We start from the raw sequence: 18,615 nt of genomic DNA on the forward strand, positions 1-18,615 counted from the left end.
TGGCAGAAAGATGATCCGGGCGACCACTCGCCGCGCCCCCGCGGCGGCTGCGGGTCACTCTAGCAGCGCGTCCCAGCGGGAGGCTTGGGGGCGGGGCCAACAAACCTGTCAACAATCTCGCGCTGCTTTAGAACGTCACCTATGTAAACGCGTTGCTGGTTTGGCTTGTTCCTTGGTCACGTGGTTTCGAAAACGATTGGGTTTGCCAGTCACGTGCGAGTCATGTGACTCCGTTCCATGCCGATGAGGTCATCAGTGGTGGCTCCCGATCACGTGATCACTGCCTACGCGCGGTGGGGACGGGTGCAGATGGCGGACGCAGAGGCCGAGGCGTCTCCGCGCCCCGATATGGAGCGGCTGGTGGTTGCGCTTCGTGCCCGTCTCTGGCAGTTGCAGGAGGAGCTGCGTGAGCAGGAGGTTTCGGAGTCTTCGTCTCGGACCTACTGCCGGGGGTTCTGCCAGGTGGGAGCCGGGCCGGGAGCCGCGGGGCCCGGGGGTCCCGCACGGAGCATCGCGCGCGGGGGCTCGAGTCCCTTAGGCCGCACAGCGCTTGTAAGCCTGTCTGGCGCGGGGGCTCGGCAGCTCGGAGGCGCCGTGTGGGGAAAGCCTGTCGCCGCCAGTGCAGCGCAGAGGCGTCAGTCCGGGCGAGTTGCTGGGCGTTTAGAAATACCCTTTTTTGAGCTTTTGTGTTGGCGAGTGTAGCCTTGCTTCCCAGCCAGCGGCACAGGGCTGTTTGGAGTTTCTTCCAGTTCTAATGCACGAGGTACTTGCATTTAAAGCGTTACATTTGTGCGCCCAAATGAGCAGCGTTGTTTGTGCGCGCTGTGAGGTTGCACTTGTGCCCTCGAGTGGCTGCTCCCGAATGGAAGCTTTCTTTTAAGAGAGAATATTTCGCTTTTCCCTTGTCAACTTTAAGGTATAAGTGTGGCAGTTTTGTCTTAGTTAACAGTTCCGAGGTAGTTTTAACTCTCAAATGTACAATTTAAATGTCAACATTGTTAGCTATTTTGGTGCTCGTTTCAAGTGAAACATCCAGCTGATGCCATTACCTGTAATAGCTAACTGCATGCTTGGGTACAGAATTCTCCAGATGTGTCTTTGAGTATTAATGCAGCTGTCTTTGTTGTTACAACAATTTGCATCATATTGAAAATGCAAGAACCTAGTAAGATGTTCTTAATATCAAAGCAATTAAATGAACTTTGTTCTCTTTATAGTCAATATAAGTAAAATTATTTATTTAAAGAAAATTGCTACAGAATTTTTATCCTGGCATCAGAGTGCTAGAGCACCTGGGCAATTTGAAGCAGAATAAATCCATTTTGCTGTGGATTATTGCCTTGTCATCAAACCATAGGCAGCTTTTGATTTGTGAACTTGACATGACAAATAGTTTGGAGATGGCTGTGTGGATTTTGGAAGGTTCCTGGAACAGAAGATCAAAGATACTATTTCTGTGTTCAGTATCAGTTAAAATTTTGTATTACACCTGTTGTAATTGGCAATGGTTAGGGAAAGAATGAGTCAAAACAATTCTCTAATTACTTTTGAAATAACACATACCTATTTAAACCTTCTTGCTGTGCATTCAAGAATAATGTTAGTATATTATAGGGGTGCAGTAACTTGATAAAATATATAGGTTCAAAGATTTTTAAGGTCAGCAAGAACTATTGTGTTGATCTCTTTTGACTTCCTGCATAATGCGGGCTATAGAATTTCTCCTAGTAATTTCTTTAGCAAACCATAAGGTCATTTTGAAAGATACAGGGAGCTTTGTACTATAGAATTACTTTTTATAACTATATCACTCAGGTGCGAAAAATAAATGTACCTGAGCGACATAGTTATACTGACTTATGCTCTGATGTAGACAGCACTGTGTCATTGTGAGAGCTTCTTCTACTGACATAGCTCTCTTCCTCCAGCATAGTGTGTCTTCATTAAAGCACTGCAGTGGCACAGCTGCATTGATGCAGTGTTTTAAGTGTGGACTTGCCCACAATCTCAGTTTAAAGACTTCAAGTGGAGAATCCACCACATCTTTAGGTAAATTGTTCCAATGGTCAGTTACCCTGGGAGTTAAACTTTGTACATTATTTCTAGTCCAAATGTGTTTATATTCAACTCTTAGTCTTTGGATCTTGTTCTGCTTTTATCTCATAGGAGAGAGCTCTTTAATTTGTCTTCTCCTCATGTGTCTGTATTTCTGTGGCTGGATCCAAGCTGTGCCTGCACAGCCTCTTCTTCCCACAGATGGAGGAGAAGCAACACCTGAGCCCTCCAGATGGGGAGTGTGTCTGCAATGTGTAGCCTGTATGGGCAGTTGGGCAAACAGAAAATAGAATTTCAAAAATTCACAGGGCTTTAAAGTGGAGTAGTGTGTACCTAGGTGGCCATTAAGCAGTGGAGTTCAAAACAGTGACCAGAGCGGTCGAAGTGGGGCATTTTGAGACACCTTCTGGAGGCCACTAAAATCAATCTAAGTAACACTATCTAGATCTACACTATACTGCATCAACCTAACTGTATTGACTACGCCTCTCATGTGTATAGTTAAGTCAGCATAGTGGGTGAGTTATGTCAGCGAGAGTGAAACTTTAGTTGTAGGCGCTTATGTCAAAGTAAGTTGCCTTGCATCCAATGAACTCTAGGTTTCAAGTTGGGTGTATTTAGGCTTTGGACTTTTTTTAATAATTTCAGTGGGTAATATCAATGTTTATTTTGAAGCTTTTTTATTTTTATTAATTTGAATTTTCACAGTTGTGGCAGATTGTCAGACAACTATTTAATGACTGTAGATGTTGAGATTCAAAAAGTTAAAGCTTTATATTGGATAAAAGACAAATTGTCAACATCACATGTCAAAATATGCAAAGTAAATATCCTTAAATCAAACTCTTAAGTTCTCAAGCACTATTTTTTTCTTTGCCTATCTGTAAATTTTGATTGTGTATATTGTGAAATTGATGTTTAGCAATAAATATTTACTCACTTAAAAAAACCCCAACTCTCTAATTGTGGTAGGCCTAGCTGTATTGCATTGCTCGTGCACAGAGTGGCAGAGCTATGGGTGCATTATTCCTCTTTGAGAAGGGCATCACTTTGGGTTCTATGATGATTCTCTACCGGTTCCTTTGTATCCATTTTGTGAAGGTGATGAAATGTTTATACTATCTAATAGCATTGTAATCGTGCTCTGTAATTTTAAAGTATTTTATTTTGCTTGTGAAATCTCACTAGTAATGAAGATCCTGCTCTGTTACACTTGAGTATCCCTGTTGACTTCAAAGGAGTTGCATAGTGAAGTTAAGGGCAGAATTACCCCTGCTGCTGGATCTAAGTTAACAGTTCTTCTAATTCAGGAGTCACTATAGAATCTAGTTCACTCTGAAGTAGATAATTTGCCATGCTAACAGGATTAAAATTAGTAAAAGTAATTCAATGCTTATTTTTAATACTTTCTATCTTAGGAGACTACATATGGAAAACTTCCATTGAGCAAAAATTTGCCATTTTCCCAGTCACTTTTTATAGTGGAAATTTGTCTTTTCCATGATTTTTTTATGAAGTAGTCTTAAGATTGCTATACTGTATATTTTTGCATTTAGATATAAAATTTCATATGAAATTTTAATAATAAAACTTGTTTTCTTTCAGACATTATTACAGTATGCTGGAAACCGGGGTGCAACCGAACAAATTTTGCCTTTTTTGGAAGTGTATCGAATCTCCATCCAAAGCTTTGCTAATGCACGACCATACTTGACTACGGAATGTGAAGATGTCCTTTTGGTACTTGGCAGGCTAGTACTGTAAGTTTAATTTGGTGTACTAATCTCTTAAAATGGGTACAAAATAGAATCTCATCACTTTGCAGATTACCAAATTTTGCAAATCTGTGAGTGAGCAATAAAAAAAAAAATTGTTCTTGTACTTAAATTTTAATTTGATAATTGTAGTTCTAATCATGCTCAATATATTAGTGAATGTATTTCAGTATATTTTGCTAAATTAAGTATCTTCAACCCCCAGGCCAGCTGCAGTCCCTCCCCTGCCCCCTCCAGCACAGACACTCACACCCTCCTAGAGCCCAGCTACGGTGCTCCCTCCTGCCCAGACACTTACACCGCCTTTTCACTATTTCTTGTTGGTAGTGATTTTCATTTCCTGTCTGATGTGATGCTGTCACTAACATGAGGCTCTGATCTGAGGGGAGTTCATGTCTGTGTTCTTTCCCAGGTTTGGAAAAGGATGTTTGCATATAGCTATTGCTGCAGCAACAAACCTGAAACTGTTGAAAATAGAGAAAGGGGAATGCTTGTGTGTGTCTGGTGTGGCTACTGAGCTCACACAAGGGGTAGGAAAAGCCTTCTAATTTCTTTTTACAAAGGGATTTAAATTCTACATACATTTAAAAGGAGGTTCTTTATCTTTACAAAACCCCAAACTGACTGACTTCACTGTATGAAGTGGAGTGCATTTATTGAATAGGATAACATATTTTGAACAATTGTTTTTTAGTTTTGTTCATAAAGAATCATGCTTAGGCAGAAACCAAGCCTGGCAAATGTCAGCCAGACCTGAAGAAGAGCTCTGTGTAAGCTCCAAAGCTTGTCCCCTTCACTAAAAGAGTTTGGTCTAATAAAATTTTACCTCCCCCCACCTTGTCTATCTAGCCTAAAAGGAGAAAGTGTGGGCAAGTGCTGAGCACTTCTTAAAACATAAGACTAGCCATACTGGGTCCATCTAGCCCAGTATCTTGTCTTCTGACAGTAGCCAGTGCCAGATGTTTCAGAGGGAATTAACAGAACAGGGCAATTATCCACTGATCCATCCCATCATCCAGACCCAGCTTCAGCAGCTGGAAGTTTAGGGACACCCAGAGCATGGAGTTGTCCCTGACCATATTGGCTAATAGCAATTGTTGGTCCTCTCCTCCATGAATTTATCTAATTCTTTTTTGAACTCAGCTGTACTTTTAGTCTTTACAACATCTGCTGGCAATGAATTTCAGTGGTTGACTGTGTGTTCTGTGAAGAAGTGCTTATACTGAGCCTTTATACTGGAAATATTCAGGCAATCTTAATTGTAGCTGTTGCTTTACACTTCACCTATTTGCAAAATTGTAAGTGTTTTGGGTTTGTTTGCATGTAAGCATAAGAGTATTGGAGGCAGAGTTAAGTGTTGGAAAAACTACATTTTTTTTTCAACTTTATCGTAGACTTTTTTTTTTGATGGCTTAACTGTACAACTTTGTTAAATTCCCATAGTGTTTTTTGCTTTGTAATTTCCATTAAGTAATTAGAAGGGAGAACCAGATGTCACTAGTCCTCTAACAAGGACCAGCTAGCAAAGGCAATAGATGTCTGTGTAGAAGTGACAGAGAGCAAGGTGAAATGGTCTTAGTATCATAGGTACACTTTGTATCATACACACTTTCTTCTCTATATGTTATGGATTTTAACTGCATACAATGTCTTGGCCCTTGTTCAGTTCATTAGGCCTCTTGTCCCTTTCACCTGTTATCTTCTCCTTTTCCTTCGCACGTAATTGTTTTAAAACAATTCCTTGTCCTTTAAATAATCTGTGGCCTAGTTAGAGTATGTCTACACTACAAAATTAGTTGTTTTTTTTAAAAAAAAAAAAAATCAACTTCTATAAATTGATTTTATAGTTGATTGTGTATGTCCCCACTAAGCGCATTAAGTCAGCAAAGTGCGTCCTCACTACCATGGCTAGCATCGACTCACGGAGCGGTGCACTGTGGGAAGCTATCCAACAGTTCCCGCAGTTTCTGCTGCCCGTTGAAATTCTGGGTTAAGCTCCCAATGTCTGATGGGACAAAAACATTCTCCCGGGTGGTTTTGGGTACATATCATCAGTCTCCCCTCCCTCCATGAAAGCAACTGCAGACAGTCATTTCACTCCTTTTTTCCTGGGTTACCCATGCAGATGCCATAGCACGGCAAGCATGGAGCCTGCTCAGCTCACCGCTGCTGTTGAGAGCATTGTAAACACTTCACTCATTATACTGCAGTATGTGCAGAACCTGGCTAAGAGATGGCAGCATGAGGATGATTGTGAGGAGCACATGCACACAGACGTCCCTGAAAGCATGGAATGTGGCAATTGGGATATCCTGGTGGCAGTAGGACTGGTAGATATAGTGGAACGCCGATTCTGGGCCCGGCAAACTAGCGCAGACTTGTGGGACCGCATAGTGTTGCAGGTACGAGATGATTCCTAGTGGCTGCCACTTTCCTGGAACTCTGAGAGATGCTTTTCCCCACCCTGATGTGCAGGAATACCAAGATGAGAGCTGCCCTGACAGTTGAGAAGCAAGTGGCAATAGCCCTGTGGAAACTTGCAACACCTGACTGCTACTGGTCAGTCAGGAATCAATTTGGAGTGGGCAGATCTGCTGTGGGGACCGCTGTGATTCAAGTAGCCAATGCAGTCACTGATGATCTGCTATCAAGGGTAGTGACTCTGGGAAATGTGCCGGTCCTAGTGGATGGCTTTGCTGCAGTGGGTTTCCCTAACTGTGGTAGGGGGATAAACGGAATGCATATCCCTATCTTGGCATTGGACCACCTTGCCAACCAGTACGTAAACTGCAAGGGGTACTTCTCGGTGGTGCTACAAGCACTGATGGATCACAAGGGACGTTTCACCGACATCTACTTGGGATGGCTGAGAAAGGTGCATGGCACTCTCATCTTTAGGAACTCTGGGCTGTTTGAGCAACTGCAAGAAGGGACTTACGTCCCAGACCAGAAAATTACTGTTGGGGATGTTGAAATGCCAATAGTTATCTTTGGAGACCCAGCCTACCCCTTGCTCCCATGGCTCATTAAGCCGTACGCAGGCAGCCTGGACAGTAATAATGAGCAGTTCAACTAGAGGCTGAGTAAGTGCAGAATGGTGATAGAATGTGCCTTTGGACGTTTAAAAGCTCCCTAGCACTGTTTGCTGGCTAGGTTAGACCTCAGTGCAACCAATATTCCCATTGTTATTACTGCTTGCTGTGTGCTTCATAATATCTGAGAGAGTAAAATCGCCTGGCTGCCAGTTTTGAACAGCCAGACACCAGGGCGCTTAAAAGAGCACAGGTAGGTGCGCTGTGCATCAGAGAGGCTTTAAAAACCAGTTTCATGACTGGCCAGGCTATGGTGTGACAGTTGTATGTGTTTCTCCTTGATGCAAAACCACCCGCTTTGTTGATTTTTAATTCTCTGTAAGCCAACCACCCTCCTCCCTTCAATCACAGCTGGCAAAGGAAATAAAGTCACTATTCAAGTATTAGGGGGTAGCTGTGTTAGTCTGTATCACAAAAACAACAAGGAGTCTGGTGGCACCTTAAAGACTAACAGATTTATTTGGGCATAAGCTTCATGGGTAAAAAACCTCACTTTTTCAGATGCATCTAAGAAGTGAGGTTTTTATGCACAAAAGCTTATGCCCAAAGTCACTATTATTTTGAAATGCCTTCTTAAAAAAGGGTGGGGGAGATAACTGATAAGGTAACCTGGGTGGGGGAGGTGGGAAGGACAAGGCCACATTGTTTGTTTTTGTTTTTGTTTTTTGTAGCAACACTGCAAATCAAAACTGTTTGAATGGCAGCCTTCTGTTGCTTGCGCCATCCTCTGGAGTGGAGTGGCTGGGTGCCCGGAGCCTCTCTGCTTCCTTCCCACCCCAGCATTCTTGGGCATCTGGATGAGGAGGATATGGAACTTGGGGAGGAGGGCAGGCAGTTGTACAGTGGTTGCAGTGGTGGTCTGTGCTCTTGTGGGCTTTCTTGCAGATCCACTAGATGCCTGAGCATGTCTGTTTGCTCTCCCATTAGCTTCACTGTTGCATCCTGCCTCTTATCGCTCTCATTTAATGCTTTCCTGGACTCTGCCACTGAATGCCTCCATGCATTCAGCTGTGCCCTATCAGTGCGGGAGAACTGCATGAGCTCTGAAAATGTCATCGCGAGTGCATTTTTTTCACCTTCTAATCTGCGATAACCTCAGGGACTGAGATGGTGGGGGGAGCATAGAAACGTTTGCACTTGCGAGGGAATAAAAAGGGAGAGTAAAATATAAAATGATACTTTTCTGAAAACAAAAGGGAGACTCTTTCACAGTGAATCAAGCAATTCACAGCAGACAGCACATGGGCTTTAGGTACAAGATCGCATTTTACCTTTTTATATTTGAGCACCTGCCGGTATGGTGACACATCACACTCAGCTGGACAACAGAATTTGGTTTCCAGGCAGCCATGGTAAGCCAAAGGGTACATGGGTTTAGCTTCTAACACCTTCATAACATGTGGGAATGTTTTCAAACTGCAGTGCCCTCCTTTCCAATAGCAAGTAATGCCGATTGGATTTGCCATTGAAAAGGAGAGGCTGCGCTTTTTGGGTGGATGAGCAGCACAGACCTCTTCCCTACTCTTCTGCATGGCTATTTGGGATGATCTCTTCACCCCTCCCCCTGCTGCATGGCTATTCTCAGAGATGATCCCTTTTAGCCAAGCACAAACAGCCCAGCATGAACGGGATCCTTTTACTGTTCCCTTACAAAAAAAATCCCATATTTCAACCAGGTGAGCATGAATAATATCACTCTCCTGCGGCTAACACAGAAAGATATAGAACCAAATGTTGCTTGAATGCGACCAAAACCCAGGACCATTCGCTGCTATGCTTTCTGCTGCAATAATTCCAGACTACTTGCTACTGGCTTGGCGTAGTAAAGTGTCCTACTGTGGAGGATGAAATAAGGCAGCCTTCCCCAGAAACCTTCTGCAAAGGCTTTCAGAGTTCCTCCAGAGAGCTTCATGGAGATGTCCCTGTAGGATTTCCACTCCATCCCCAGACACATTAACAGGCTTTTCCAGTGGCTGTACTGGCCATGAATGTATCCCAAGTCTTCAGGGCAAATCAAACATTAAACATGATTGCTTTTAAACCCTGTACTGTAGTTACAAATGTGCACTAACCAGAGGTGCCTTGTCTACCTTCAGGGTCAGGGATCCTTGGGAGGGTATTGGCTCCAGGTGATGAAAAGGTGCTGGCTGCCAGGGAGAATTGATTCACTGCTTGCCTGCTGTGCATTCTCCTCCTCCTCCTTCCTCATCCACGAAATCCTCCTCCCTGTTGCGTGAGACTCCCCGCTTGCAGGTGTCCATGGACAGTGGTGTGGTAGTGGTAGGGTCCACCCTAGAATGCTATGCAGCTGATCATAGAAGCGGCATGTATGGGGCTCTGACCCAGAGCAACTGTTTGCCTCCTTTGTTTTTTGGTAGGCTCGCCTGAGTGCCTCGATTTTTCACGCGGCACTGCTGTTTGTCCCTGTTGTAGCCTCTATCCATCATGTTCTGTGCAATTTTGGCATATGTATTATAATTTCTTCTTTGTGATCGGAATTCTGCCTGCACAGATTCTTCTCCCCATACAGCAGTCAGATTCAGTATTTCCTGTTAGCTCCATGCTGGAGCTCGTTTGTGATTCTGGGGGGACTGCATTGTCACCTGTGCTGCTAAGCGCACCACACTGACCAAATAGGAAATGAAATTTAAAAGTTCTTGGGGCTTTTCCTGTGTACCTGGCTAGTGCATCGGAGTTGAAAGTGCTGTCCAAAGCAGTCACATTGGAGCAATCTGGGATAGCTCCCGGAGACCAATAACGTCAATATGGGGTAGTGCAGATGCAAATTCTACCCAGCAAGGTCAATTTTAGCACTACTCCCCTCATTGGGGAGGAGTACAGAAGTCGATTTTAAGAGCCCTTTAAGAGCTTCTGACTAAGAGCCCTTTAGATCGATGGAACAGGATTGCTTAGATCTAACACGGCTAAATTCGACCTAACCCTGTAGTGCAGACCAGGGCTTAGTCTGGTGTGGACATGGATTTTTCCAAAACAATATAATAACTAAGCATCAATATTCAAATCTCCAGGTTTGGGATTTCATCACATAAGGAATCTGACAAATCACTGTGCCAACTGTGTTGTAAATGGGTAAAGGTGGGAGGTCGAAATAGAGAGATTATTTTCTCTTAATTTGTCTCCCATGTTCAGTAGAATAGCTGTAGAGACCTGTCTGCTAAAGCCTTATTTACCCTTCTTGGCCTTTACCTCCATCCTTTCCTGTTGTTTTTTCTCTGCTGAATGGAATGACTAGGCTGCAGAGAAGCAGCTTTGAAATGCGGCAGCGGTGCTTCAAAAGGAATAAGCCAGAGATTCTTAAACTTAATTGCACTGTGACCCCCTTCTGACAACAAGCCCTTGGGCTTTGGCCCCAGGAAGTGCGGTTCGGGCTTCAGCTCTGGGCGGTGGGGCCAGTCCTGATGACTCCACTAAAATGAGGTTGTGACTCGCTTTGGGGTCCCAACCCACAGTTTGAGAACCAACTTATTTCCCTCTGCATCCAAGCTGTACTGCTCAGCAACAACTAGGCAGCTTTAAAGTGAAGTTTCCCTAGGGGGAAAGGGAGAGGAATACAGAAAAAAAGTAACAAGCTATAAGAGGGAAGAATCAGGGAGGCAATAGCAATTTGAAAATGCCCCTTCTACCAGGAGCCCAGCAGTTCCTTCAGCAACTTTGTTTGCCCACTGACCACTTTGTAGTTTTTACCATATGAAGTGATCTCATTGGGCTCCTGATATTTTATCATTAGAAAATGAGAACTGAAAGTAATTGCTGTGCCACAGTCTGCTGCTGAAAGTATACCCAGGGTTGTAGATGGAAGGAGAATGGGTCTAAATAGTGCAGGTTGCCTTAGAAATTATATGGGGAGCTGGTAGCGGTCACTATATTTAGGTTCTCTAATACTTTCCATTATAAATATTATTGAAAGTTTTTTGAGAAGGTGTCAGCACCTCAGTTGTATGCAACTGGTCTTTGAAATAATGCAGGAATAAATCCCGGGGGTTTTTGCATGTCCTGTGAAGCTTTGTTCAGGTTTGGCTGAGTTATAGGTCTTGTCTATATGGCCACCTAATTCTTGATAAATAGGGGTATAAATCTACCTCATGTTAGCTTCACGTGAACTAAGTGTTTTTGTGGACCCTGCTGCCGCAAATTGAGAATTCTGTAGTGTGCTTAGATCAAAGCACCCTATGGAACTTTTAGTGTGTAGTAGCAGGATCTACATGGATACTTAGTGTCCAGGAAGCTAGCGTGGGGTAGATTTACACCTCAGCCTGCTTGCAAGCTAAGCATTCCATATAGTCTGTACATTTTGAGGCCAGAATGGACCATTGTGATCATCTAGTCTGACCTATATAACGTAGGCCCTAGATCTTCACTGAAAAAACTCCTCTTAGAATTAGAGCATATCTTTTTCAAAAATGAATCTTTATTGACAGATTTCCAATAATTGAGAATCCACCACAACCAGTGGTAAGTTGGTCAAAGGTTAATTACTCTCACTGTTAAAAATGTACATCTTATCTGAATTTGTTTACTGTCAATTTTTAGTCATCGGATCTTATTCAGTCTAGGAGGGTAATGTAGTAAAATCTCATTTTATGGGCAAGTTAATGAATGAAAGGTAAGTGAGGGTGTCATTTGATTCACAAAAATCTACATAATCATAATTTCAGTGGTGTCACCCTTTGCTATATGGCAGAAGGGACATGCTCACTGATCCCTCTAATCCTTTTCTCCCCAGCTCCATGTCCTGCAGTTGGTGGAAATTTTGATAACCCATTTCCGACGACATTGTACTGAGTTTGGTATAATTTGAAAGCCCTTTGTTTTTGTAGGACAATGTTACTAAACATGACAAACCTAGAACAGTTCGGTAGATATATCTGTTAAGGGGCTTATTTCTTCACCCTCTCACTTCCCTGGTCCTTCTCGCATGAACAGATAGCAACGATACCTGAAGTCTGAAGGTGCAAACAATTCAATGTTTATTGAGGTGAACTTTCAGCAAGCATGATTCCAGTTTCCTTTCTCAGGGCTTGGCTACACCGGAGAGTTGCAGCGCTGTAATCCCATCACCAGCGCTGCAACTCACTCTGTGTCCACACTTGCAAAGCACAGCCAGCGCTGCAACTCCCTGGCTGCAGCACTGGCTGTACAACTGGTCTGCTTGGGGTGTAACGATTGCAGCGCTGGTGATGCAACGCTGCTCGTCAAGTGTGGCCACCAAAAGTGCTGTTATTGGCCTCCAGGGTATTAAGAGGTATCCCAGAATTCCTGTCCACAACAAACCAGAAGAATGGCTGAACTACGAGCTCCCTGGAGCTACTTATCTAAAAAACAAATACAGCTGCTCTTTGCTCCAGCGAGGGAGCGAGCGGAGGCAGGGGAATTGCTTTGGAATGTTCACAGTTGTTTGCTTGAGGAGAGAGGGGATGAGGGAGTCCATGTTGAGCAGCTGCTTATATGGTCTGAAGGCTATTTAGGAGTGTATAATTTGCATTTAGTGAATATGAGAGGGGTGGGGGAAGGGTCAAAACTTTTAAAATGATTGAAGGTAGATGCTGTGTATCTTCCAGTCCTTAGAACTTGCAAGGCAGGGAGCTGAGAACAGTGTCAGCTCCAAAAATCCACTCTCTCTGTCTCCCCCACGCTCCCTGTCACACTCCACCCCACACCCCTGTTTTGAAAAGCACGTTGCAGCCATTTGAACGCTGGGATAGCTGCCCACAATGCACCACTCCCAACAGCGCTGCAAATGTGGTCACACTGCAGCGCTTTCCCTACACAGCTGTACGAAGACAGCTGTAACTCCCAGCGCTGTACAAATGTAAGTGTAGCCATACCCTCAGTGTCCCCCTTCCCAGCTCTGACACCACAGAGCCTTGCCTGTGTCCCTGTTACCATTCCACCCCCTTACTTCCTGATTGACTTCAGTCTATATAGTAAAACCTGCATTCTGCTTAGCTATACCTTAACCAATGATTTTACTGAAATTTAACCAACCAATCCCAACACAGTGTAGCATAATTATTTAACCAATTATATTCCACCACCTTAATTGGTCTACACCCAACAAAATTAATTATACAGTAGACAGAAACAGTCATAGAAGCAGACAGAGATTATACAGACTAACAATAGGAAAATGGGGACTTGAGTGATAGAATAACAAAAAGATGAGAATTTCACATCCCAGCTAATCATGTTCTTGCCAGACAGGATGCTTTCAAACTAAGTTTCCTTTTACATCTTCTAGGCTCTTCCCTTTCTCTGGCAGTGATAGGAATACAATCCTGTCCTGATAATGCTTAACAGCCCAATAGCACTCTCTTTCAGTGTTACTAGTTTGGAATGTAAGGATGTGACCATACACTTCCCAGGTTATGGCTGCCTCTGCCACTTAGCTGAAGGCCTTAGCCTAAGAACAGGGCCTCAGGCTGTCACTGTAAGAGAAGGCCCTTACACAGACAGACAGTGATTTTGATTCATTCTTTTATATCTCTATAACTAGCTTAGTGATAAGAATACACCTAAATTCTTAAAGTATGGGCCTTTGCAGAAAGGCCTGAATATCTATATCCTAACAATATGTGCTAGGAAATTTAATACCAGTGTACTTTGCTTATGTAAAAAAACCCACTTTGATCTTGGCTAATCCTAGGGAGGTTGTCCGTGACATGTAGGACTAAAAACACTTATTTATCAAAGTCATAATCGGTGTCATCAGTAGGTCACCACTGCTAGACACACTATCACGCTGATCCTCATCCACGCTGCACTTGTACTCTCTGTACAAGGCAGGCTGCTGGCCAGACATTTGCAGGGTAGTGAGAATCTGGTCTTTGTACAGAAGCATTTGATTAGCTGAAGATTGATTTGGGACCACATGGTATTTCAAACGTAACTGGTGTGATAAATCCATCCCTCTGAAACCCATTCATGCCTTATAGGGGAGAGTAGTTTTGGATGTGCTTAATCATCCCTGACTTGTTCTGTTGGTAATTTGCCCTTTTAATGGCAAGTATAAATTCACCCTGTGTCGGTGGCATATTTTTTCATTTGTCTGCTTCTTGAAAAACATCCAGCAGCATAGCTCTGCAAGTGTGGTAATGTTGGTCTTCAAATGTTAAACTGCATATGAATGCCTCCAGTGCATTTATGTCCTCATCAGTGATTGTCTCAGCTTTTTCCAAGCACCTTCAGAGTGAGAAGGAATCTTGGGAGGCTGAATCAGATGGCTTCCAGTAAGATAGGCTGACTGGAAAGACCAAATTTACAGTAAGGTCCCATCCTGAAGTGGAGTGGAAACCTGGCAGTATGGTTGCTTTTAACGGGCCAAGTGATAGGACCAAACCCTGAGGGATATACAGTGATTCTGTTCCTCAGAACCAGGGAGAAATATGGAATCTTGTGGAACTCATTGGTAGCATCTCTCAGAGAGGACTAGAACATCTGTCTTGTGCCAAAATCCAGAGTAAGCACCTCCCTGTTGTGTTGATGGCATGCAAGATAATTTTAGTGTCAGCCTCCTTATGGGAACTAAGAAGAAACTCCACTGAACAGTGTGAGGCAGCAGCTTCATTACACCATGCAATGATGAAATTCTTTGAGCAGTTCACTTGCTCGAGCATTTTTCTTGCAAAGCAGTATGTGGTTAACTTGTATTTGTGCATGCATTTCAGATGCATAAGGAAAATTAACTGAACTGAGCAACCAGTAGGGCCAGGCGGTATGCTTGGCATGATACATACAAGGATCATTTATTCTGGCACCTTATGTAATGCTGATGTAAAGGCTGACCATGCTGAAATGTACCTTTCTCCTGAAATGGTGTGGTATGATATTTCTTTAACAGAAGCCATTCTTAGTGATATTTTTTTTCTTTGTTTTGCCTCTGGAGTGCATCACACTTTTGCATAATAACAAAGCGAGGTCAAGGTTAGTGAATGTAAAAAGCTCTACTATAATCAATTTAACTGCTGCTTCATTGAACACTGTACTTCTTGGCTCAAAAATTTTGGACCTTGGTAGGAAAGTGAGTTAGGAAGCTCCTTCAGGGAATGGTTCTTTGTTGGTCCAGACAGCACTCGAGGTTGGGACTGGTCCCTATTAATATGCTCCTGATAGCAGACCACGAGTGTAACATGAAGGGTACCGTTGCTATCTGTTGTACATTCAAGGAAGTCTAAGTTATTGGCAGCACAAAATGTAAACCTACCCATGGTGAGGTCTGGGGAAATATGCAACCCTTCATTCAGTTCCATGGGGTGAAGAACCTGATTTGCAACTGCAATCTCCAGGTTGAGTACTGTGGTGAAGTCAGTTGAGGAGCCAATGCTGTGGAGTTTGCTGCAGGTTTTAGAATGAATTGTTAAACCAACAGCCACTTGTGGTAGATCACACGCCACACAGTTGTCATATATGTATTGGAAGCCTGAATTTCTTCAAGCACTAGTACATGAGGCATTGTGACAAGCTGGCAGGCTTGTATTCCTCTTGCTTATACTTCCTGGTGCTGAAGTCGCTGCAGCCACGGATGCACTGCTTGAAGTAGTAGTACAGATTGTGACATTATCGTTTCAGGTTTGGCATCCACATACTGCAGGAGAAAATGCTTTTCCATAAAAACTTCACAGCTGCACACAGTCTTCATATTACTGTTGATACTGATGCTTTCTTCCGCTTTTGATAGTGTCCTGTGATTTGTTTCTGAGGATAGGATTGTTAAAAACTATGTCCATATCCTACAGTTCAGCTTCAATAAGTGCTTTCAGAGCTTTTCTGCTGAGCATTTTTTCCTCCTCAAAACAGATATTTCTCTGTACTTGGCTTCTGCATTGGCCATTGCAACCACATTCCTGTCCCATCTTCAAGGCAGTTTATGAACTCCAGCTGATTTGCACAGTTTGCAGTTGTAAAAGTTAGTATTTTTCTATTGCCTTTACCTTTTGATACTATAAGTTCTCGGTGTAGCACTCGATATAATACACAATGTCATATGCATGGGTGTCTTGGGTCAATGCACTTACTTAACTTTACTTTCCATGCAACGTTCTCTCTAATATAGCTTCTCCTGTGTTAGAACTGTGCTTAATGGATGGCTGTGGCCTTATGGCAGAGGAAGCAGGTGTTCTTCTCGAAACACAAATGCTATGGGACCTAGTACAAAGCAAGTTTCACCTCCTACTGGCACTTGTCCTGTCATTTTTCAGCATTTTCCTGATGCGCAATGTACTTTGTCTCCAACCTTGCCAAATTTAGTTTGAGAGCACTTACAGCATGTAAGGCGCCACTGAGTGTTGTGTTTAACCCGGTCCTCCACGGTGTAAAAGATTCAGTGGCTAGTTATCTTCCCATTGATGCTTAAAAATGATGAAGACCAAAGTAAATGCAAGAATTAAAAAAAAAAAAAAATTACTTTGGGATTGTCATTAATTGTCATGTAACTGCATACTATTTGTGGATGGATTCCAGTAATTTCTGGCTGGATGCTGACTTCTTAACCAGTGCCTCATTATAACTGTCTTGGCGTAATAAACAAAGCTGATAATCAGTACCACTGAACTGCTTCTTTTTTTTTTGCTGATGAGAAAAAATCAACTTGAAGCATTTTTTCCACTTGTAGTAATCTGTAGCATTTAAAAAAAGGTAATTAGGTACGATGCAATAGGCAGCACTTGTAGTCCTGAGCACAGAAAGGCTACATAGACTTCAAGCCCTTATTTTACAGGAGGCCTTGGCAGCTAGACCTATTAAATCTGAGGTTTAAGTGACAAAGGATTAATTGTAGTCAGTAAATGTCTGTAAACGTTGCTTTCACTGTACAGTCAAGCCATGAAAAATATTTCCAATGATAACCAAAATGTATAGATAGGCAAAGTAAGAAAATTTTGCTTCAAAACTTAAGGGTTGGTTTGTATACTTTCACATATGGTGTTGACAGTTTGAGTTTCAATCCTTATAAAGTTTTAACTTTTTGAATTTGTGCCTACTGTTAAATAATTGTCTGACAATCCATAATTTCCTGCAACTGAAAATTTAAATAGGTAAAAATCTAAAAATATGCTTAGAAATAAGGTAAATCTTCCCATCTCTCTTATAAGAGAGCTTCTCAGATGCCTTTTTTCAACCACTGAAGACACCATCAGGTTCTCTCATCTCCTCATTCTGTTCTTCAGATGTTATCATTGGTCACTTCTCCAATAATTTCTTTATCTGATCCAAGATTGGATTGAGTCAGAGCTATGGAGGTCTATTAGCTGCTTTAATCAAGACTTTTGTGCTTAGAAGGCTGTCTAAAGTTCTCTCATCTCACAGGAAATGATACAGTGCCAGAGTTGGTAGCTGCCAGGATTGGCATATGCCATATTTGGTGACTTGATCATATTGGCTTTTACCTAGTCACCCTTTTCATGGAGAGCATTTTTCTATCCTAGTGCCTGTTACACTACTAGAGGAGGAAGAAGAGTCTGTGACTCGATGATTATGTACAACAGATCAAGAAATAGAAGGGAAATGTTCCACTGATGAAAGTGTTGGTGTGGCAAGATCATTGAGTCTCTTACAGAGGGACTCTCCTGGTCCCATGTTCAGGTTACACAAATAATTTTATTTGCTGTCATCTTCATCCTTTGTTATGGCTAGAGGAGAAAATATTAACAGCAACAAGTCATCAGAGGGATAAATACCAGTGAAGGAAAGGAATGTAGGGGGAGTCCAACTGACTGGCCTTTAGGCAGCACTTCCCCCTAGGCCAGGGGGGTCCTATTGATGCCGGCCCTTGAGCCACGCAGCCCTGAGGCTGAGGGCAGCCATATTGACTTTAACCGGGGGGCTACCACGCCCTTTCCCCACCCCCAGGATGATGAGGTGTACTTGCCCCACGACACACCCTTACAGAGGTTTTGATGTAGCATGTGAACAATGCATGACAAGTTCCTGAATCTTTCCTCTAGTGGTAATACACTGCCTCCCTAGAAATCTAGAATCACTCTAGAATGAAATTTGTGTTGGAAAAAGTATGGACTTCATTTATTAAGGGACTAGCCTCTTGGATAAGGAAGATGTAAACTAAAGTTTGTAAGACCTTATCTGGCTTTGAGAAGCCAAATCGTCTTAACAGGGGTAGACCAAAAATACCATGCCTCCTTAATGGGCTGCTATTGCAGACAGGCATTTGGTAAAAACCTTAGGCACAGTGGGAAGGCCAAATGGTAGGACCTTGTTCTGAAAATGGTCTTGACTGAATGCATAATGAAGATACTTCTGGTGTGATGGTGTATAGAAACATGCATCTATTACTCTCTTTCTTTCCACCCTAGATTGGTTTGCAGTTCTGATTGAAAGATGCAAGAGTGAACATTCTGAATTGAAATTTCATGTTCTAATTGTTGAGTTTCCTTAGATCTAGTATTGACTGAAGCCCTTCATCTTCTTTTGGTATCAGGAAATATCAATAAAATCCATGGTTTCTGAATTCTCTTGGGACACCTCTATGCTCTTGCTTGTATCAGGGCACCTTTTTCTACTTTTACTCTCATAGGAGGGATCCTTGAATAGGGAAGTGTGAAGGGCTGAACAGAAGAAGAGTATCTAATTGAATGGTATTGTGATGTTACACTCCATATCTTTATGGAAATATGCTTATGATATGGCATAACATATGTTTTATGCAGGATGGGTCTTGTAAG

The 18,615-nt window shown here is 42.8% G+C and overlaps 1 protein-coding gene across 5 annotated transcripts in view; it reads left to right on the plus strand.

The window, feature by feature from the left end:
- Positions 1–222: 222 nt before the first annotated feature.
- The window catches only part of RLF (RLF zinc finger), a 111,224-nt gene continuing 92,831 nt past the window's right edge, over positions 223–18,615 (plus strand). For 4 of the 5 annotated variants that reach the window (XM_032776418.2, XM_075060852.1, XM_075060853.1 and 1 more), the window contains exons 1-2: positions 223–462; positions 3,661–3,815. In XM_032776418.2, coding sequence (XP_032632309.2) covers positions 238–462; positions 3,661–3,815 — 380 coding nt within the window. In that variant the 5' untranslated portion in view covers positions 223–237. Of the gene's footprint in view, positions 463–3,660; positions 3,816–15,508; positions 16,513–18,615 lie in introns of those variants that run through there. The other variant, XM_075060855.1, reaches the window with a different exon arrangement.

The sequence above is a fragment of the Chelonoidis abingdonii genome, chromosome 25, assembly GCF_003597395.2.
Source record: "Chelonoidis abingdonii isolate Lonesome George chromosome 25, CheloAbing_2.0, whole genome shotgun sequence".
In the NCBI taxonomy this organism is placed as follows: domain Eukaryota; kingdom Metazoa; phylum Chordata; order Testudines; family Testudinidae; genus Chelonoidis; species Chelonoidis abingdonii.